Source organism: Ranitomeya variabilis, chromosome 3 (genome assembly GCF_051348905.1).
Source record: "Ranitomeya variabilis isolate aRanVar5 chromosome 3, aRanVar5.hap1, whole genome shotgun sequence".
Taxonomy (NCBI): domain Eukaryota; kingdom Metazoa; phylum Chordata; class Amphibia; order Anura; family Dendrobatidae; genus Ranitomeya; species Ranitomeya variabilis.
This window is the reverse complement of record NC_135234.1, coordinates 447,170,393-447,193,462: the sequence shown is the minus strand read 5'-3', so window position 1 is coordinate 447,193,462 and position 23,070 is coordinate 447,170,393. Positions and strand designations below refer to the sequence as shown.

Below are 23,070 nucleotides of genomic sequence, written 5' to 3'. Positions count from 1 at the left end.
TCTCTGCAATGCTATATTGAGCTAACCGAATCACGTACCAACAGGATTAATCAATAAATGAGGATAAACCCAATAAAGCAAAATAAATGGTACTGTATGGTAATTTAAAATTAATGAATTTGAATTATGCTATGGGCTAATATTATGAAAACCCACAAATAAAGGTGGAATTAATAACCCATATATTGTACAAGCCCAATAAATAAACATGAATATAATTTCACAAGGAAAGAAATTAGAGCCAAGAAATAATATACAAACCTGGTAACATAATGACTCAGCTTGTTCTCTTGCCACTCACTCCGATACACGTTTTGCATGGACTTCTTCAGGGTATATGAAATGCAGGTCAGAGTGAATGGCAAGAAAACAACCTGGCTCAATATTATGTTTGGAATAAAGTACTTTGGCTTTCAATTTTTTTTTGCTGTTATGGTTTTTGCCTCTTTTTGAATATTTTTATTTGGGGATTTGTAGTGCATCTGTTGTCATATTTACCAGTGTCTAAATTAAAGCATTTCCTTCTAAATAGGTTTTGGTTTGCTATGTACAAATGAGTCTCCAAACCACCATCACTGCAAATTTAAGAATCCTCACATCACGCACTGCTTGCTCTGAAGAATCTCTGGTGTCAGCGTCGGAAACGGTGGTCATGTGATTGCAACTATGTGATTTGCCCACTTCTGGCCACAGTCCAATTATGCCAGTAAGTTGAGCGAAGCCATGTCCATCTAGTCGGATTGTGGCTGTGAGTATTCATATCGCATTACTGCTGTCACATGACCACTGTTCCCAACACTGACACCAGAGAATCCTCACGCCAAGCAGTGTGTGATGTGAAGATTCACAAGTCAGCAGTCACAAAGAGTGACTTCAGATTTGTAGTTTTAGACTGACAATCCCATTAATGCTAGTAAGAGGGGTTGGTCAAACCCCAGCATTTCTGAGAACTGGAGCAGAGTTGATCATCCGCACTACAGCTCCATTCATTCTTAATGGGAATGCCGGAGATTACTGAGCACAGCGCTCTGCTGATCTTTGCTGTTCCCATTAGAATGAATGGAGCAGTAGTGTGGCTGCCCCGCTCCATTCAACTGGGGCTAGTTAGATCCCTGATCCCCAGGATTAGTGGGAACCATGTGGCACTTAGACCCACAGTGATCGCAAAGTTATTCCCCTCCTATGGATAGGGAATAATTTTCTAACTTGAGAAATTCCCTTTAAAGAGCATCTTTAACTTTTGGGATATTTTTTGTTTTACGCCCATTCTAAGCAGATCGGTGGGTCACCCAGTTCTGAAGCCCCACCAGTTGCTAAATTAAGACTACAGCTCAGGAGACAGGACAGCATGCACACAGTGCAGAGTGGATCCAGTGAGTAGAAAGTCATGGTCCTGTCTCCTGAGCTATGCACTTATAAGAGGTCTTTTGTGCAATTGGTGGAGGTCTCAGGTCCCACCCCTTGATGCCCCTTTTACATATTGAGCCAACTTCAGACTCACACCAATCTGCTGAGAATTAATGGACCTAACACATACAAGATATCTTCCAAAGGTTTATTTTTTAAATGTTTACTAAAACTCCTATCTAGGGCCAAGCAGGACTGTGGTTTTGGTATGGTCCACAGTCTGATGATGGCTTGTAACAACTACAAACATCTGCTTACCATTGTTAAGGGCATAATGGGAGTTGTAGGTTAATGCAATACAATTATATATGTGGCTTACCTGACACTACAATTGACTGCTGTACTAAGCTTGGCAATGTATTCATGTACTGATGGAGGTTCTAGTGATGTATTACTATACTGGCCGATAGTTGTGGTGATGAATTACTGTATTGCCGGTGGTACTGGCAATGTTTTACTGCACTGATGGTGGTTCTGGTGATGTATTACTGCACCGACAATTGTTCTGGTGATGTATTACTGCACTGACGGTGGTTCTAGTAATATTTTACTGCACTGATGGTGGTTCTGGTGAAATATTACTTTAATGACAGTGGTTCTGGTGATGTTTTACTGCACTGGCGGTGGTTCTGGTTATGTATTACTGTATCAATGGTGGTTCTGGTGATTTACTGGACTGATTGTGATTCTGGCTAATTTATCAGGCTTGATATAAAAATATTATAAGGTCAGTGTTTTGGACTAAAAATACAGCTCTCTGAAGGTCTGCCAGCTGAACAAGAAATTGACCAAAGCCCCCATATACACAGCTGTCTGATCGTTCGGCCAGCAGCTATCTTGCCTGGCTGTACCATTTACAGGATTGCTCACTCTGCTGAACGTTCCTGTGTTCTCTATGAAAGCCACTATTGGACATCTCTGGCAGCAGCTTATCACTAAGAGAACAAAAGGATCTACAGTCTGAAATTGGACATGCTGGATTCTTATCTCCTCTGACAATCATCAGTCAGAGCCACCCATACACATTGGACTATCAGCAGAACCTGTTTATATTGGCGGGTTTGGTCAAATGAGGTATCTGAAGGATATGGCAACTGTTAGGATATGTACATATGTTCCAAACAGAAGACGCTTCAGGACACAGAGTTGTCATTTTGTTCTGAATTAACTTTCTTTGTATATTTTTTGTTGTCTTTTCAGACATATTTTAGTCAACAGTTTTTGTTTCATTTTTTGTTTTAAATAAACTAGTAAGCGGCTTCAAACAGAAGCTGCCAATTTAATGGACCAGTCACTTATTTTAGCCACTTCATGTTTTAGGAAACCTGAAATGGTTAAAAAAAAACCCTCAAATGACTGAATATATTAACAGCAAGTCATCTTGCAGTGTATGAGTTCATTGTTTTTAGCATATAATTAGCACTTTTTCTGGCGGGTTACAAAGCGGATCTTCTTGAAAAAGAAGCTCTGTGCACCTACACTTAGTCTGACTGATCAGTGGGGGACGTAACACTTAAAGTGCCTAGGCCAGCATGAATGCCAAATATGGCCCAGAATGTAAGCTTAGCCTCACTTTGTAGTATTTAAAGTAGTTTTTAGTTTTGATAGTATATGATACAGTCATTAAATGTAGCCTAGCACAGTAGTGATAGTGAAGGTGCTCCTTGAAGAAGTTTCTGACAATATGTGTCCTCAGGATTCAATAAAAGTTAATTGTTATCAGTTATCTTCATTGAGGTTGATTACAGGAAGTCTGTGGTATGAGACCTCAACTCCCACCAACACACATACCTAGAGTATCCACATGCTTACAGATATATATATATATATATATATATATATATATATATATATATATATATATATGTATAGTTCAAAAAAGAAGGCAGCACTCTGTGTTTCTTAGTAAATGTGCAGGATTTTTAATCAGACCCACATGTCTGCGCGACATTTCGGCTCTGAATGAGCCTTTCTCAAGCAGTGGGTACAACATTACAGTGCATATATATAGGTTTTAAAAAAAACTCCTTAATTACAACCATTTGTGGACAGTAAAGTGCATGTGTTACAATATGTTATATACATATTTCATCTAGCATTAAACTTTAATAAAGTGCATATGTGCATAACAGTGTCCCTCATTGTGTTTTTACATCCATACTTTACACTGTTTATCATATTTTCATTGTGCTTACCGCCCAAAGGAACCTGCTACTAATGAAGGACAACATCCTAATCTTCGGCGTTCTTGAATATCTAATGCGCATGTCTAAAACGTCATATCCCTATGCCAGACTGCAGGCCAATCTCAAGCCGCGGCGCATGCGCATAAGCGCTCAATTCCGCCATCTTTGTAGTGGCTTTTTTTCTGTAGCTCCTATCTACGTCCAGCGTCTCACCTGAGACTGGCGCATGCGCATAAGTGCACAACGGCGCAGTTTTCTTTATTAACAGCGCCCATATTCTGTAGTATAATTAGAGCAATATTATCTTATAATCGACTTTACCATCCATATATATCCTCCATACAGTGTAATCCGCATATGCGGTCATTTCTATTTCGCCTTTTGGACACTTCTAATAAGTCAGTGCATAACTCCGCCCTGACACTCCGGGCTTAGCCCTCTCTAGGCCATTTCCCGGGAGTCACATAGTGTTCGGTCAGTTGCAATTAACCCTCTCAGGTCAAAAATCTGATATACAACAATTGAAATGTAATAAGGTAAAAGAATATAAATATCCTAACATTCTGAAAGAGGAAGCTGAGGCTGTGCAAGAGCTTGTCCATGACGGCGACATCATCATTAAACCCGCTGATAAGGGGGGTGCGGTCGTCATCATGGACAGGCAGGCTTATATCTTGGAGGTTATGAGACAGTTGAGTGATGAGAAGGTATATGGTAAATTAGAGAGGGACCCAAGATTCAGTATCCAGGAAGAAATTAAAATATGTCTTGAAGAAGCAATGAATGCATCTATAATTGATCAAGAGTTGTATGATTATCTATTGGAAGAAAACCCTCGCACTCCAGTGCTGTATATAATACCTAAGATACATAAAACTTTGGTCAACCCTCCGGGGTGACCAATAGTGTCAGGAGTTGGTTCTGTTTTTAATAAAATGGGTATTGGGTATCTTCCTGGATAAAATACTGAACCCTATTACAAGAGAGTGCAAATCCTTTATTAAGGATACTACAGATTTTTTAAGGAAAATAGAGACACTACATTTGGAGGGGGAAGTGCTTTTAGCATCCTTCGATGTAGTGTCACTCTATACCTCTATAGATCACAAACGAGGTCTGAAAGCAATAGAAAAAAGTTAGATCCAAAAAAGTTTACAATTGAAGGAAAAGCCTTTCTGTTGAGAATGTTGGAAATCATATTGAAACGTAGCTATTTTTTATTTGGTGACACGTTTTACATGCAAAAACAGGGTACGGCTATGGGGGCCAATATGGCCCCTTCATATGCTAATTTGGTTATGGGGGTCCAGGAGGAGGACCTTGTCTATGTGTCCTACCACTTCCGGCATGTGCTGGCGTGGTGGAGATACATAGACGATGTGTTCCTCCTCTGGACAGGTACACAAAATGAATTGGAAGAGTTCCACGCATTTCTCAATACAATAGATCAAACGATTAAATTTACCTTAGTAAAATCTAGAACTGAAATACAGTTTTTAGATGTACTTATTGAACTAAAGGATGGTCAACTTGTAACCACACTCTGTCAAAAATACGGATAGGAATAATTTGCTTCTGTATGAAAGCCAACATCCGAGATCTATGAAAAGATTTATCCCATTGAGGCAACTACTTAGGGTTAGACGCATAGTTAAAGAGGAGCATAAGGTTGACACAACAATAGACCTGTTGATGAAAAAATTCTTAAATAGAGGATATCCTAGAGGGCTATTAGAGGAGACAAAGAATGTGGTAATGAAAAAAAGACAGATTACAACTAATTAACAAGGAATCAAATGGGAAACATAAAAGAATCTATAATAGAGTTCCCTTTGTCTCTACCTATGGAGAAGAGAGTGGAGAAATCACCGGTATTATTAAAAAGCATTGGGCAATGCTGGGGAGGTGTCTCCCTAGTGTCCAGGAATTTAGGATGCCACCTTTATATTCATATAGAAGAAGTAGGAACATCAAAGACATTTTAATTAAATCGGATATTGGTTCAATGAAAAAAAGTTCCCAGAGGTCCCTAACAGGATTTAAAAGGAATGGATGTTTTCCATGCTTAAATTGTATAAATTGCACATACATGATTAAAGGGTCCACTGTTATGGTCTGGTGATGTAGGAGCGACATGCGACTAGCTCTGAGCAGGTGGTAACTATACAGACCGCAGTTACTGATCTTAACACAGACACTAGCAGTAGCCGTGGGATGTTCCTGTCACTCCCTGGACACCTCGTCACAGCCGGAGAACTTGCTGAACTGGTCAGAGTGTCAGGGAAATCCAAAGAGCCGTGACTCCAGGCTGGAACAATTGACAACTGGCATTGAATGAGGGAACAGGCAGACTAATATAGCCGAGCCAGAAGACGATCAATGAAAACAGCTGCTGATGCTAAATCCCAGAAGCAGCCATACCACTCAAAACCACAGGAGGGAGCCCAAGAACAGAATTCACAAAAATGCCACTTACAACCACCGGAGGGAGCCCAAGAGCGGAATTCACAACAGTACCCCCCCCCCCCTTGAGGAGGGGTCACCGAACCCTCACCAGAGCCCCCAGGCCGATCAGGACGAGCCAAATGAAAAGCACGAACCAAATCGGCAGCATGGACATCGGAGGCAACCACCCAAGAATTATCCTCTTGGCCATAACCCTTCCACTTGACAAGATACTGAAGCCTCCGCCTCGAAAAACGAGAATCCAAAATTTTCTCAACCACATATTCCAACTCCCCCTCAACCAACACCGGGGCAGGAGGATCAACAGATGGAACAACGGGTACCACATATCTCCGCAACAAAGATCTATGGAAAACATTGTGGATGGAAAAAGAGGCTGGAAGGGCCAAACGAAAAGACACAGGATTGATAATCTCAGAAATCTTATAAGGACCAATAAAACGAGGCTTGAACTTAGGGGAAGAAGCCTTCATAGGAACATGACGAGAGGATAACCAGACCAAATCCCCCACACGAAGCCGAGGACCAACACACCGACGGCGGTTAGCAAAACACTGAGCCTTTTCCTGAGACGTCAAATTGTCTACCACATGAGTCCAAATCTGCTGTAACCTGTCCATCACGGAATCTACACCAGGACAATCAGAAGGCTCAACCTGCCCTGAAGAAAAACGAGGATGGAAACAAAAATTACAAAAGAAAGGCGAGACCAAAGTAGCCGAACTGGCCCGATTATTAAGGGCAAACTCGGCCAACGGCAAGAAAGCCACCCAATCATCCTGATCAGCAGACACAAAGCATCTCAAATAGGTTTCCAAGGTTTGATTAGTTCGCTCAGTTTGGCCATTTGTCTGAGGATGGAACGCCGAAGAAAAAGACAAATTAATGCCCATCTTAGCACAAAAGGCCCGCCAAAACCTGGAAACAAACTGGGAACCTCTGTCAGACACAATATTCTCCGGAATGCCATGCAAACGAACCACATGCTGAAAAAACAATGGAACCAAATCAGAGGAGGAAGGCAATTTAGGCAAAGGCACCAAATGGACCATTTTAGAGAACCGGTCACAAACCACCCAGATAACAGACATCCTCTGGGACACAGGAAGGTCCGAAATAAAATCCATGGAAATATGCGTCCAAGGCCTCTCCGGGACAGGCAAAGGCAAAAGCAACCCACTAGCGCAGAAACAGCAAGGCTTAGCCCGGGCACAAGTCCCACAGGACTGCACAAAAGTACGCACATCCCGCGACAAAGAAGGCCACCAAAAGGACCTAGCAACCAAATCTCTGGTACCAAAAATCCCAGGATGACCGGCCAACACAGAACAATGGACCTCAGAAATTACCTTACTTGTCCATCTATCAGGAACAAACAGCTTCCCCACAGGACAGCGGTCAGGTTTATCAGCCTGAAATTCCTGAAGCGCCTGCCGCAAATCAGGGGAGATGGCAGACAGAATCACCATTTCCCTAAGAATGCCAACCAACTCAAGGACTCCAGGAGAATCAGGCAAAAAACTCCTAGAGAGGGCATCCGCCTTAACATTCTTAGATCCCGGAAGATATGAGACCACAAAGTCAAAACGGGAGAAAAACAGGGACCACCGAGCCTGTCTAGGGTTCAGCCGCTTGGCCGACTCGAGGTAAATCAGATTCCTATGATCGGTCAAGACCACAATGCGGTGCTTGGCTCCCTCAAGCCAATGTCGCCACTCCTCAAATGCCCACTTCATAGCCAACAACTCCCGATTGCTGACATCATAATTGCGTTCCGCAATGCACATGGCTTCATCAAGGAACCATCAGAATTCCTCTGTGACAAAACGGCCCCTGCCCCAATCTCAGAAGCGTCAACCTCAACCTGAAAAGGAAGAGAAACATCCGGCTGACGCAAGACAGGGGCAGAAGTAAATCAGCGTTTAAGCTCCTGAAAGGCCTCAACAGCCTCAGAGGACCAATTAGTCACATCAGCGCCTTTCTTCGTCAAATCGGTCAGGGGTTTAACCACACTAGAGAAGTTGACAATGAAACGGCGATAAAAATTTGCAAAGCCCAAAAATTTCTGAAGGCTCTTCACAGATGTGGGTTGGATCCAGTCATGAATGGCTTGGACCTTAACAGTATCCATTTCTATAGATGAAGGAGAAAAAATAAACTCCAAAAAAGAGACCTTCTGAACTCCAAATAGGCACTTAGACCCCTTCACAAATAGAGCATTATCACGAAGGATCTGGAATACCATCCTGACCTGCTTCACATGAGACTCCCAATCATTGGAAAAAATCAAAATATCATCCAAATACACAATCAAGAATTTATCAAGATAATTGCGGAAAATATCATGCATAAAGGACTGAAATACAGAAGGAGCATTAGAAAGCCCGAAAGGCATCACCAGGTATTCAAAATGGCCTTCGGGCGTATTAAATGCAGTTTTCCATTCGTCACCCTGTTTAATACGAACAAGATTATATGCCCCTCGAAGATCAATCTTGGTAAACCAACTAGCCCCCTTAATCCTAGCAAACAAATCAGAGAGCAAAGGTAAAGGGTATTGGAATTTGACCGTGATTTTATTAAGAAGGCGATAATCAATACAGGGTCTCAAGGAGCCATCCTTCTTGGCAACAAAAAAGAATCCCGCTCCCAATGGTGACGAAGACGGCCGAATATGCCCCTTCTCTAAAGACTCCTTGACATAGCTCCGCATAGCGGCATGCTCTGGCACAGACAGATTGAAAAGTCGGCCCTTAGGGAACTTACAGCCAGGAATCAAGTCAATAGCACAATCACAGTCCCTATGTGGAGGAAGGGAACTGGACTTGGGCTCATCGAATACATCCTGGAAATCTGACAAAAATTCAGGAACATCAGAAGAGGGGAAGAGGAAATTGACATCAAAGGAACGTCACTATGTACCCCTTGACAACCCCAACTAGTCACAGACATCGATTTCCAATCCAGCACAGGATTGTGCACCTGTAACCATGGAAAACCCAGTACAACAACATCATGTAAATTATGCAACACCAGAAAACGTCAATCTTCCTGATGTGCTGGAGCCATGCACATAGTCAGCTGAGTCCAATACTGAGGTTTATTCTTGGCCAACGGTGTAGCATCAATACCCCTCAAGGGAATAGGACTCTGCAAAGGCTGCAAAGAAAAGCCACAGCGCCTGGCGAATTCTAAGTCCATTAAATTCAGAGCAGCGCCTGAATCCACAAATGCCATGACAGAAAAAATGAGCAAATCAGGGTCACAGACAGGAGAAACTTAGGCTGTACAGTACTAATGGTAACAGATCTAGCGACCCTCTTAATACGCTTAGGGCAATCAGAAATAGCATGAGCAGAATCACCACAGTAAAAACACAGACCATTCTGACGTCTGTATCCCCTCTGTTCCGCTCTTGTCAAAATCCTATCACATTGCATAGGCTCAGGACTCTGCTCAGAGGACGCTGACATATGGTGCACCACTTTGCGTTCGCGCAGGCGCCGATCAATCTGAATGGCCAGAAACATAGATTCGCTCAAACCAACAGGCGTGGTGAACCCCACCATAATATCCTTAAGGGCTTCAGAAAGACCCTTTTTGAAAATTGCTGCCAGAGCATCCTCATTCCATTTAGTGAGCACAGACCATTTTCTAAATTTCTGGCAGTATAATTCTGCCGCTTCCTGACCCTGACACAGGGCCAAAAGTGTTTTCTCAGCATGCTCTACAGAGTTAGGTTCGTCATACAATAATCCGAGCGATTGAAAAAATGCTTCTACATTAAGCAATGCCGGATCCCCTGACTCAAGGGAGAATGTCCAGTCCTGAGGGTCACCACGCAGCAGAGAAATAACTATTTTAACTTGCTGAATGGGGTCACCAGAGGAACCGGGTTTCAAAGCAAAAAACAATTTGCAGTTATTTTTAAAGTTCAAAAACTTAGATCTATCCCCGTAAAACAAATCCGGAGTAGGAATTCTAGGCTCTAAGGCTGGAGTCTGAACAACATAATCTTGAATACTCTGTACTCTTGCAGCAAGCTGATCCACATGAGAAAACAACCCCTAAACATCCATGCCAGCATCCAAATCCTGAATCACCCAGAGATTAAGAGGAAGGAAAAAGACAAAACAGACTAAAGAAAAAAAAAATGGCTCACAACTCTTTTTCTTTTCCTTCTTTTGAGATGCATTCAGCTCATTTTTGGCCAGTTGTACTGTTATGGTCTGGTGATGTAGGAGCGACATGCGACTAGCTCTGAGCAGGTGGTAACTATACAGACCGCAGTTACTGATCTTAACACAGACACTAGCAGTAGCCGTGGGATGTTCCTGTCACTCCCTGGACACCTCGTCACAGCCGGAGAACTAGCTACCCCTAAAGGTAGAAACAGGAAAGCTCTCTTGCCTCAGAGAAAATCCCCAAAGGATAGGACAGCCCCCCACAAATAATGACTGTGAGAGGAGAAGGAAATGACATACGTAGTATGAAACAAGATGTAGCAAAGGAGGCCACTTCTAGCTAGATAGACAGTAAGGAAAGAAACACTGTGCGGTCACAGTAATAAAAACTAGAAAAAGTCCACCGCAGAGATATTCAAAAATCTCCACACCTGACTAAAGGTGTGGAGGGCAAACTCTGCTGCCCAGAGCTTCCAGCTTAGCTAAATAGGTTCATACTGATAAGCTGGACAAATGAGCAAAACATAGAAAGTGCTGAACAACAAAGTCCACAACAAGTGAACTGCAAAAGAACAAGCAAGGACTTAGCTTTGCTGAACTGGTCAGAGTGTCAGGGAAATCCAAAGAGCCGTGACTCCAGGCTGGAACAATTGACAACTGGCATTGAATGAGGGAACAGGCAGACTAATATAGCCGAGCCAGAAAGACGATCAGTGAAAACAGCTGCTGATGCTAAATCCCAGAAGCAGCCATACCACTCAAAACCACAGGAGGGAGCCCAAGAACAGAATTCACAAAAATGCCACTTACAACCACCGGAGGGAGCCCAAGAGCGGAATTCACAACAGTCCACATTTCAGCACCCAATGATGGGAAAAATGTATACAATTAAGCAGTTTTTGACTTGTAGCTCAGATCATGTTATTTATTTGCTCTCATGTCCGTGTAACTTATGGTATGTCGGTGAAACGACCTGCGAATTTAAGACCAGAATGAATCAGCACCGGCATACCATAAGAAAGAATAGAACTGATCTTCCTGTTCCCAAGCATTTTGTTGATTGCAAGCATTCCGAGAGAGTTTTGAAATGTAGGATAATAGATGCTGTTCCAGTGCAGAGAAGAGGTGGGAATAGGGAGCAGATCCTCAAAAAAAGAGAACTAATGTGGATATATGAACTCAATACCCTTAGACCTAAGGGGCTTAATTCTGACTTTAAGATACATTCAATTATATGAGAATGCTCATCAGTCCGAAAGTATGTAGTAGAGTCCCGAGATACAGTAATGTGGTTACTGGGTTTTAATATAGGAGTACTATGTTACAATTGTAAAAATGTACTTTCCTAATTTTTAACTTATTTTTTCTAGATGTTGTCTAGTACCCAAACAAGACTGAAGGGTTGCCCGGGAGGACCTTGCGAACATGGAGGACACATTAATAAATTTGTTGTCTTATATGTAATTCATGAAAAAAGAAACTTATTATTGCAAGATTTTTTCTTCATCCAAATACTATTTTGGACTGTGGCCCAATCAATGAAGCAGTATAAAGAAAATACATCTAATTAACTTTCACTCCACTTTAATTAAAAGGTCAAGAATACGCCGCCATATAGTAGTTTGTGCTGGGGGCATTTTTGACTTGAGAGGGTTAATTGCAACCGACCGAACACTATGTGACTCCGGAGAAATGGCCTAGAGAGGGCTAAGCCCGGAGTGTCAGGGCGGAGTTATGCACTGACTTATTAGAAGTGTCCAAAAGGCGAAACAGAAATGACCGCATATGCGGATTACACTGTATGGAGGATATACATGGATGGTAAAGTCGATTATAAGATAATATTGCTCTAATTATACTACAGAATATGGGCGCTGTTAATAAAGAAAACTGCGCCGTTGTGCGCTTATGCGCATGCGCCAGTCTCAGGTGAGACGCTGGACGTAGATAGGAGCTAAAGAAAAAAATCCACCACAAAGATGGCGGAACTGAGCGCTTATGCGTATGCTCCGCGGCTTGAGATTGGCCTGCAGTCTGGCACAGGGATATGACGTTTTAGACATGCACATTAGATATACACGAACGCCGAAGATTAGGATGTTGTCCTCCATTAGTAGCAGGTTCCTTTGGGCGGTAAGCACAATGAAAATATGATAAACAGTGTAAAGTATGGATGTAAAAACACAATGAGGGACACTGTTATGCACATATGCACTTTATTAAAGTTTAATGCTAGATGAAATATGTATATAACATATTGTAACACATGCACTTTACTGTCCACAAATGGTTGTAATTAAGGAGTTTTTTTTTAAACCTATATATATGCACTGTAATGTTGTACCCACTGCTTGAGAAAGGCTCATTCAGAGCGGAAACGTCGCGCAGACATGTGGGTCTGATTAAAAATCCTGCACATTTACTAAGAAACATGGAGTGCTGCCTTCTTTTTTGAACTTTATGGACTTTTGGATAACCAGTGGACAGGTTACCTGTAGGCTTTGCACCCAGAGATAAGTAGAACTGTTGTGCTGTTCCTTTTTTTGAATATATATCAAGATGGATCTCTTCTAAATATTTCTAAAATCTTTCTAAAATGTGACTGGTAACATATATATGGCAGATTACTAATTTGTATTTGTTATATACAGTGGGTGCGGAAAGTATTCAGACCCCTTTAAATTTTTCACTTTGTTTTATTGCAGTCATTTGGTAAATTCAAAAAAGTTCATTTTTTCTCATTAACATACACTCTGCACCCCATCTTGACTGAAAAAAACAGAAATATAGTATATTTTGAAAATGTATTAAAAAAGAAAAACTGAAATGTCACATGGTCATAAGTATTCAGACCCTTTCCTCAGTATTGAGTAGAAGAACCCTTTTGAGCTAGTACAGCCATGAGTCTTCTTGGGGATGATGCAACAAATTTTTCACACCTGGATTTGGGGATCTTCTGCCATTCTTCTTTGCAGATCCTCTCCAGTTCCGTCAAGTTGGATGGTGAACGTTGGTGGACAGCCATTTCACAAATGCTCAATTGGGTTTTGGTCAGGGCTCTGGCTGTGCCAGTCAAGAATGGTCACAGAGTTGTTGTGAAGCCACTCATTTGTTATTTTAGCTGTGTGCTTAGGGTCATTGTCTTGTTGGAAATTGAACCTCTGGCCAAGTCTGAGGTCCAGAGCATTCTGGAAGAGGTGTTCATCCAGGATCTCTGTGCACTTCGCCACATTCTTGTTTCCTTCAATGACAACCAGTCGTCCTGTCCCTACAGCTGAATACATCCCCATAGCATGATGCTGCCACCACCATGTTTCACTGTTTGAATTGTATTGGGCAGGCGATGAGCAGTGAGTGGTTTAGAATTATCACCAAAAAGGTCTATCTTCATCTCATCAGACCAGAGAATTTTATTTCTCATAGTCTAGGAGTCCTTCATGTGTTCTTTAGCAAACTCTATGCAGGCTTTCATATGTCTTGCACTGAGGAGAGGCTTCAGTCGAGCCACTCTGCCATAAAGGCCTAACTGGTGGAGGGCCAGACTTTGTCGAACTCTCTCCCATCTCCCTACTGTATCTCTGGAGCTCAGCCACAGTGATCTTGGGGTTCTTCTTTACCTCTCTCACCAAGACTCTTCTCCCACAATTGCTCAGTTTGACTGGACGGCCCAATTCAAACTCTGTTGTAACCTTGGCCAGATCTGTGCCTTGCCACAATTCTGTCTCTGAGCTCCTTGGCCAGTTCCTTTGACATCATGATTCTCATTTGGTCTGACATGCACTGTGAGCTGTGAGGTTATATAGACAGGTGTGTGCCTTTCCAAATCAAGTCCTATCAGTTTAATTAAACACAGCTGGACTCCAATGAAGTAGTAGAAACATCTAAAGGAGGATCACAAGGAAATGGACAGCATGTGACTTAAATATGAGTGTCCAAGCAAAGGGTCTGAATACTTATGACCATGTGATAATTCAGGGGTTTTTTTAATTAAATTTGCAAAAATTTCTACAATTCTGTTTTTTTTCAGTCAAGATGGGGTGCAGAGTGTATATTAATGAGAAAAGAATTAACTTTTTTGAATTTACCAAATGGCACAAAGAGTGAAAAATTTAATGGGGTCTGAATACTTTCCATACCCACTGTACAAGATGACTAGTTCTTCTAATCAACTTTCATTAAGCTGAGTCACAATGGTTGAAAAGATATATTTCTAGCAAGGAAACATACATTTCCAATCAGAATGCAGATGGCTGACAGCTTCCTGCATTCACTTAACAGTACACAACGCCTTCCTCTTTTACTGAAAAGTAATTTCCCTAACAGAAAAGGCAAAAGGTATATATATATATATATATATATATATATATATATATATATGTATATGTATTTAATATATATATACACATTCTTATATATAGATAGTATGTACATTCTTATATATATGTGTATATATATATGTATATAACAGTAATGTTTTGATTATAGAAGTAACTACAGTATTCCTTATAGATCATCATTTCTTTAATATATCTTGTAATAAAATAGCATTAGAAAACGTTCAAGAATTCAAAAAAATGGTAAAGGACTTAGTCTATAAGAAAGACATTGAATAAGTGTACAGTCACCTCACTTTATTATCTTATAAGGACAATGTCATAGAAAATAGGTGAAAAAACAACTGATCTTTTTCCATCTACTATTAATAATAATGCATTATTGCATATGCGACAGTATTAGGGCCAAAAGAAGTCTTTGCTAGATCTGACATCAGAGAATGAAAGAAAAAAACGTTTAATCCACTGGTGATCACATGTACTAAGTGGTTATAATTCACAGAACAATGATTTGGTTTACTTTAGGATTAGACACATACTGACATAGCTAAGGTAAGTTCATAAAGATGGATCTGTAGCGAATATGGAGCACACCGAAAATTATGCAAACTGGAGTTCTTGCAGGCAAATGCAAATTGTATGTATAGTGTGAAAAGTACCATATACCCAAAGGGCAGTACATAACCCTATGCAGTAGTGACAATAAACATAATGACAACTAGGGAATGACTATAGTATTATAAATAATAGATAGGACATGAGTTCATGCAGTATAAAATGCGTATTCTTATCATTTCTATACTTGCCATCTCAAGTCAATAACTTACCCCACAATGTAGCACAGGACCCCAAATTGAATGAGTCTAAATGTCAATCCAACTTTCTTGTCCCTAACCAGGACCATCCTTGGGGTGTCATATTCAAAGAAGAAGTTACCGATCTCTTTCTTTAACTTGTGCCCCATCCTGAGCTCTGTGCTGTGAGAACAGACCGCTTGAAGCAGCTCCTTACAGTCAAAGGGTGGAGTTCTGGTATCTTGCTAAATCCTTGTTTGCTCAAGAGGCACAGCTTGTGTGAGTATCCTGTGAACTTCTGTAAGAAGTCTGGATGTTCTGGGATTCCTGGATAGTGAAGAGGACCTATATGAGTGCATGCTGTGGATTCTGGACTGAGGATGGATGTGGGAGGGATGTCATTATCACTAAACTTCACAGCAACTCAATAGAACTTGTTTGTGTAGAAGAAATTACTAAAAGCACAGTCACAAGTTATAACTAGACATAGACTTCAGTGTAGAAGCATACATCTGTGTGATTAAGCTCCAGATACTGACTTATTTGTAAGACTAAGATAAGTGTGCAGGAAGACTGATTAGATTTTTATCATAAAAATGTACTGGCTTCATTAGAAGGCATGTGAAGTCGATAACTGCTGAAAAACTGTTACGCGCTGCATTTTTTTCCTATAACTGAGCAGCCATTAGACCTTTGATGGCCAATTTTCAGACTGTGTGCACACGTTGCTGATATTTCGCTTTGTTTTTTGCATTTTTTCACGATAAAAAAGCTATAAAACCGCAAAAAAAGCATACAATATGCATCTCATCATTTAGAATGTATTCCCGCAATTTTTGTGCACATGATAAGTTTTTTTTCCATGAAAAAACGCATCGCGGTAAAAAACGCAGCATGTTCATTAATTTTGCGGGGTTTTTTGCAGATTTCCCACTATAAAATGCATTGGGAAATGTCCGTAAAAAAACGCTGTTAAAACGTGCAAAAAACGCATGCAGATTTCTTGCAGAAAATTTCAGGTTTTTCTCAGGAATTTTCTGCAAGAAATCCTGAACGTGTGCACATAGCCTCAATGTCAGGAAAAGCATCTGATAAATTTGATTTTCACCATATTTCTTCTTTGATGGATTGTTTCGTCCATAGGAATTATGTAATTGACGCGCCCACAGGGCAGTGGGGTACTCGGTATTGGGTCTTGAGTTCACAGGGGGATGTCACGGTGGCTGAGACCCAGTCCGTGGCTCTGGGCATCAACGTTAAAAGGGGAAAGGTCTTTAAAGGGAGTAAAGTTTATGTTCGTGACGCCACCTGTGGTATTTGGCCAGTGAGGACCGACGCTGCTTTAACCCCGTCACCCCGAAGCCTGTTTTCAACTTCCTGACCAGGCCATTTTTTTCAATTCTGACCACTGTCACTTTATGAGGTCGTAACTCTGAAACGCTTCAACGGATCTGGGTGATTCTGAGATTGTTTTCTCGTGACATATTGGACTTTATGATAGTGGTAAAATTTCCTCAATTTGACTTGCGTTTATTTGTGAAAAAAATGGAAATTTGGCAAAAATTTTGAAAATGTTGCAATTTTTAAACTTTTAGTTTTTATGCCCTTAAATTAGAGTCATATCATACAAAATACTTAATAAATAACATTACCCACATGTCTGCTTTACATTACCACAATTTTGGAAACATAATTTTTTTTGTTAGGAAGTTATAAGGGTTAAAAATTGACCAGCGATTTCTCACTTTTACAACAAAATTTGCAAAACCATTTTTTTTAGAGACCACCTCACACTTGAAGTGACTTTGAGGGGTCTATATGACAGAAAATGCCCCAAAGTAACACCATTCTAAAAACTGCACCCCTCAAGATACTCAAAACCACATTCAAAAAGTTTATTAACCCTTTAGGTGCTTCACAGGAATTTTTGGAATGTTTTAAAAAAATTGAACATTTAACTTTTTTTCACAAAATTTTTAATTCAGATCCAATTTGTTTTATTTTACCAAGGGTAACAGGATAAATTGGACAACAAAAGTCGTTGTACAATTTGTCCTGAGTATGCCGATACCCCATATATTGGGGAAACATAACCATTGTTTGGGCACATGGCAGAGCTCGGAAGGGAAGGAGCGCCATTTGACTTTTCAATGCAAACTTTGCTGGAATTGAGATCGGACACCATGTCGCGTTTGGAGAGCCCCTGATGTGCCTAAACAGTGGAAACCCCCCACAATTGACACCATTTTGGAAAGTAGACCCCCTAGGGAAGTAATCTAGATGTGTGGTGAGCACTTTGAACCCCCAAGTACTTCACAGAAGTTTATAATGTAGAGCCGTAAAGAAAAAATCATTTTTTTTCACAAAAATGATCTTTTCGCCCCAATTTTTTATTTTCCCAAGGGTAACAGGACAAATTGGACCCCAAAAGTTGTTGTTCAATTTGTGCCGAGTACGCTGATTCCCCATATATGGGGGTAAATCACTGTTTGAGCGCATGGCAGAGCTCGGAAGAGAAGGAGCGCCATTTGACTTTTCAATGCAAAATTGGCTGGAATTAAGATCGGAACCCATGTCGCGTTTGGAGAGCCCCTGAAGTGCCTAAACAGTGGAAACCCTCCACAAGTGAGCCCATTTTGGAATGAAGACCCCCTAAGGAATTTATCTAGATGTGTGGTGAGCACTTTTAACCCCCAATTGTTTCACTAAAGTTTAGAATGTAGAGCTGTGAAAATAAATTAAAAAATCATTTTTTCTTTCCACAAAATGATCTTTTAGCCCGCAATTTTTTTCTCCAAGGGTAACAGGAGAAATTGTACCACTAAAGTTGTTGTCCAATTTGTCCTGAGTACGTTTATACCCCATATGTGGGGGGGAACCACTGTTTGGGCGCATGGCAGAGCTCGGAAGGGAAGGAGCGCCGTTTGGGATGCAGACTTAAGATGGATTGGTCTGCAGGCATCATGTGTTGTGAATTCCGTTCTGGAGCTCCCTCCTGTGGTTGCTTATGGTATTTTTGTGAGTTCTGCCCTTGGGCTCCCTCTGGTGGTTTTGAGTGGAACTGCTGCTCCTTTAGGTGGCTGTAGCAGCTGCCTTCACTAATCGCCTTGCCTGGGTTTGTTATTTAAACCTGCTCTGGGCTTTAGTTCATGCCAGCTGTCAATGTTCTTGGTTGGATTTGGTTCTCTCCTTGGATTTCTCATATGGCCTGTCCTTGTCAGCAAAAGATAAGTCTTTGCTAGTCCTTGTTTGTCCATTTGTTTGGACTTTATTGCTCTGCAAATATGTCTCTTTTTGTCCAGCTTGTCACTATGTCAAATTCAGGCTAGCTGTAAGCTCTGGGAAAGCAGATTTGCCCCTCCACACCGTGAGTCGGTGTGGAGTTCATTTTTGTAAACTCTGCGTGGATTTTGGTAGAACAAAATTTCCCTTGTGTGTATGGGGAAATGAAGGTATATACACTAGGATTAAAATTGAAAAAACTTTATTAAATATAATAAAACACCACACACAAATTAACAGAAAGAGAACCTATAAAAACAAAGCAACTACTATATCCACACAATCTGCATGCAGTATAATTCCATATGGAAATTCTGAGTGCTGAGGAAAACCTCTGCAACGGCTAATTATAGTAAGGATATGCAATTTACATGTAATATTCTGCAACTAAGGCTGAATATATCCTAATCAGAGGCTGTGCTAGCATGGCCTTTATGAACAATGGATATAGTGCAAATATAAGGTGAACCTCAAGTTATCCTAAGTAACTAATGGGTCCCATTATGCACGTCTCATAAGACACCATCATACCATGAATGATAAGCCAAAGTAAGAGTATACATGATAAGCCAGAGTAAGAGTATACATGGATACAATTCCGAGCCGTTTATGGTTCAGCATAACAACTTACATGCAAAGGTGAAGAAATATTGTGTGACAGTGTTGCCACCCCGACAGCGCCGTTTCGCCAATCCAGGCTTCTTCCTTATGGGGGCACGTGTGTTAAAACTGTAGCAACTATCCCTTATATGTGGTCGTTAATTACATATGGAGGTGTGTATCAGGCACCGCCGCGTCCCGGATGTTATACGGCGCATGCGCCGGTTTTCGGCCGCTCGTGCAACTGGCGTGGTTCTCTAGTTCACGCCCCTGGTCAGCGGGCGTCAAGCGCCTACGTCACTCTGTGGGCGGGGCTAGAGTCCACCGTGCGGCCGAGCCCGGGGCATGCGCACTACTCCGAGGCTGCAGCTCAGAAAGCCTGCATATCGCTGCAACGATGGAGCGCCGCTGGTAAGAGGCGTGGCTAACAACAGCCAATGCAGGACAATAAACCACCCCTGGAATCCTATGATTTATGTAAATACTTATTGTTTAGCGTTTACAGATGCTGAATAATAAACTAGTTAAAACACATATAAATAAAGAATATACTGGCACCGAAGTGGCATCCACTTGTGCAATGTCCTTATATAGCGATCCTTCCTTTAGGCTGTCGGGATATAGCAGTCTTGAGCCAACTAAGGTGGTGCTATGCAAACACATGCGGCAATCCAAAATAGATATAGAAGGAAAAGAAACTGCAGCACTCACCATTGACTCTTCTTTTCTTTTATTCAATAAAACAAACCTTTGTAGGTTGTGGCATTCTGAAAGGCTTAGGCGTTACGAGGGGAGCGGGGTTGTGCAGGAACGAGACGGACGACGGCCGTTTCGCGCTGTTGCGCTTCTACGGGTCCATGTGATTGTGCTTATGATGTCATATCCTTTTATAGGATTGAGACATCTCACATTTTACTACTATGTGCAAAAATACAGTGATGCGTTAAAAACAACAATGAACTCGAACTACACAATATGGAAAAAACAATCACTAGATGAAAACCGACATGTCGATTTTTTCATTGAGACCCCAGGGGCCTTGCGCATTGGTTTTTAAGATCCACCTGGCTTCTCTTTGCAGAAGTAATTTATTGCGATCACCTCCCTGTTTTGGGAAATTAACCATTTCTAACCCCGCAAATTTTAATACATTAGGGTTACCACCATGACATTCGTGTATGTGCTTGACTAAACGAACTCTCCCTTTCCCCGTAAGGATTGAATTATAATGCTCTCGGAAGCGCACCATAAGGGGTCTTATGGTTTTCCCTATATAAAAACGATTGCAGGGACAGAATATAACATAAACAATAAATTTACTTTTGCAAGTTATGAAATCCTTCACAATGTGATGATGTGTGCCTATTTTTAAAGAACTATCTGTCATATGAAAAGCACACATGCTGCAATTTCCGCATTTATGATTGCCAGGTGGGGCAGATTTCTCAATCCAATTTAAGTTGCGATTATCTATGCGATTTTTCACAACTAGGTCTCCTATATTTTTTGGTCGTTTGTATGAAAATAATGGGGACGCTGCTGTAAAATCTGGATCCTTTTGAAGGATGTGCCAGTTTTTACGAATCGCAGCATGTATTAAGCTATCCACTGGAGTGTGCTTAAAAATAAAGGGGAATCTACGGTTTTCATTATGGTTTTCTAACCTCTTATTCTTATAATTTTTCCCTTTGTTACCCTTTTTCAAAAGATCCACTTGAGATAATTTAGACACTCGTGCCTCAGCCTGTTGAAGCAGAGGCTCCGGATAACCTCTTTCCCTAAAGCGCGCCTTTAAATCTTGAATCTGTTCTTTGCAGATCTCATTATTGTTATTAATTTTTCTTAATCTGACCATTTGACTAAATGGAATACTGCGCTTTGTGTGATACGGGTGGGCGCTATTAAAGTGCAAAACACTGTTCGTCGCCGTACTTTTTTTTTATATAGCAGTCTTGAGCCAACTAAGGTGGTGCTATGCAAACACATGCGGCAATCCAAAATAGATATAGAAGGAAAAGAAACTGCAGCACTCACCATTGACTCTTCTTTTCTTTTATTCAATAAAACAAACCTTTGTAGGTTGTGGCATTCTGAAAGGCTTAGGCGTTACGAGGGGAGCGGGGTTGTGCAGGAACGAGACGGACGACGGCCGTTTCGCGCTGTTGCGCTTCTACGGGTCCATGTGATTGTGCTTATGATGTCATATCCTTTTATAGGATTGAGACATCTCACATTTTACTACTATGTGCAAAAATACAGTGATGCGTTAAAAACAACAATGAACTCGAACTACACAATATGGAAAAATATTGGTTTGTCCAAATTGCTTTGGTTTAGGTAATGGGCAACTGCCTTTAAACCATCCACATGCCTAATGGATGAGTAAAGCGCTTCTACATCAGCTGTTACTAACATGGCCCCCTCTTCTAGATAAATTGAATCCAACCTTTTTAAAACGGATGTAGTATCTTTAACATACGATGGCAATGTTAAGACTAGAGGTTGAAGATAATAATCTATGATGGTACAAATTGATTCACAGAGGCTTTCCTTACCAGAAACTATCGGTCTTCCTGGGGGATCATTGGAATCCTTATGTAGTTTCGGTAGGAGGTAAAATGTGGCCATTTTAGGTTGCAATTTAGTAATATATTCCACTAAATGCTTTGGAATGATCCCCCCTTCATACGCCCCCTCTAAAATCCCAATAAGTTCTTGTTGGAATTGAATAGAAGGATTGTAGGACATCTTTTTGTAACAAGATTTGACTGATAGTATTTTGTCCGCTTGTTTCTCATAAAGGTCAGTAGGCCAAATTACCGTATTGCCACCTTTGTCCGCCTGTTTGATTACTACATTTTTAAGATTTTGAAGTTCTCTCAGAGCCAGATGTTCATCCCTATTTAGATTAGAATTCCAACTAGGGCTATTGGGTAATGCCTCAATCTCTTTGGTGACCATTTTCGTAAAAACATCTACTGCCGAACATGTGTTGAAATTTGGAAATGTTTTTGATTTCATGACTAGATGGATAGGGAACTTACCAATCTCTGTTTGAGCATTTTCTTCAAGTAGCTCTTCAAGATCCCTCAACGCCTCTTGTTCCATATCAGAAGAACAAGAGAGTTCCGAATCAGCTTTATGATGTATTTTTTGGAGGACTATTTTGCGGGCAAAGAGGTGTAGGTCTTTTACCACCGTGAATTTGTCTAGTATGGAGGAAGGGGAAAACGTTAAACCCTTTTCTAATAATTTAATCTGGGTTGTCGATAGTGTGTGTTTTGACAATTTGACTACCTTCATGCGGTCATCAGTCCGTTTAGTCTTCTTTTTTGAGAAGATATCAGCATATTTTCTGTTCCCGACTCTTGTCCGCATGAAGTAGTCACTTGTATTTTCGGATTCACTGCACGAAGCGCTACTTTCGGAACCAGATCCTCTCTCATTTGACATTGTATCACCACTAGGTGGCACCACATTGGATCTTTTTTTAGGAAATTGCCACTTATAAATTTTGTCCGTTTCATAGTCCTTAGAGTCCCTTAAAATTTTTTTTAATTTAAATTGGCTGATGTCGTTCTCCCACTTATCTATGTCCTTCTCTATGGCCTGTAGATAGTTTTCCAATTTTTCAGAGTTGAGATGTTTTTTAAGATTCTTATGTGCATCATCAATTTCTTTATCGATCAAATCCAATGTCATTGAATTTTTATCGATTATAATTTTGATAAATTCTAAGGAGCAGGTGGTAGCTGCTTTTTTCCATCTTTGTATTAGTTCTACATCTTCTAACTCAAAGGAGGGGTATACTTGTACC

At 40.9% G+C, this 23,070-nt stretch overlaps 1 protein-coding gene across 1 annotated transcript in view; it reads right to left on the bottom strand.

Annotated features, from left to right (window-relative positions):
* The window catches only part of LOC143816293 (P2X purinoceptor 1-like), a 207,433-nt gene extending 191,714 nt beyond the window's left edge, over positions 1–15,719 (bottom strand). Inside the window, exon 1 of the mRNA XM_077296495.1 lies at positions 15,405–15,719. Coding sequence (XP_077152610.1) covers positions 15,405–15,541 — 137 coding nt within the window. The 5' untranslated portion in view covers positions 15,542–15,719. The remainder of the gene's footprint in view (positions 1–15,404) is intronic.
* Positions 15,720–23,070: the final 7,351 nt, after the last annotated feature.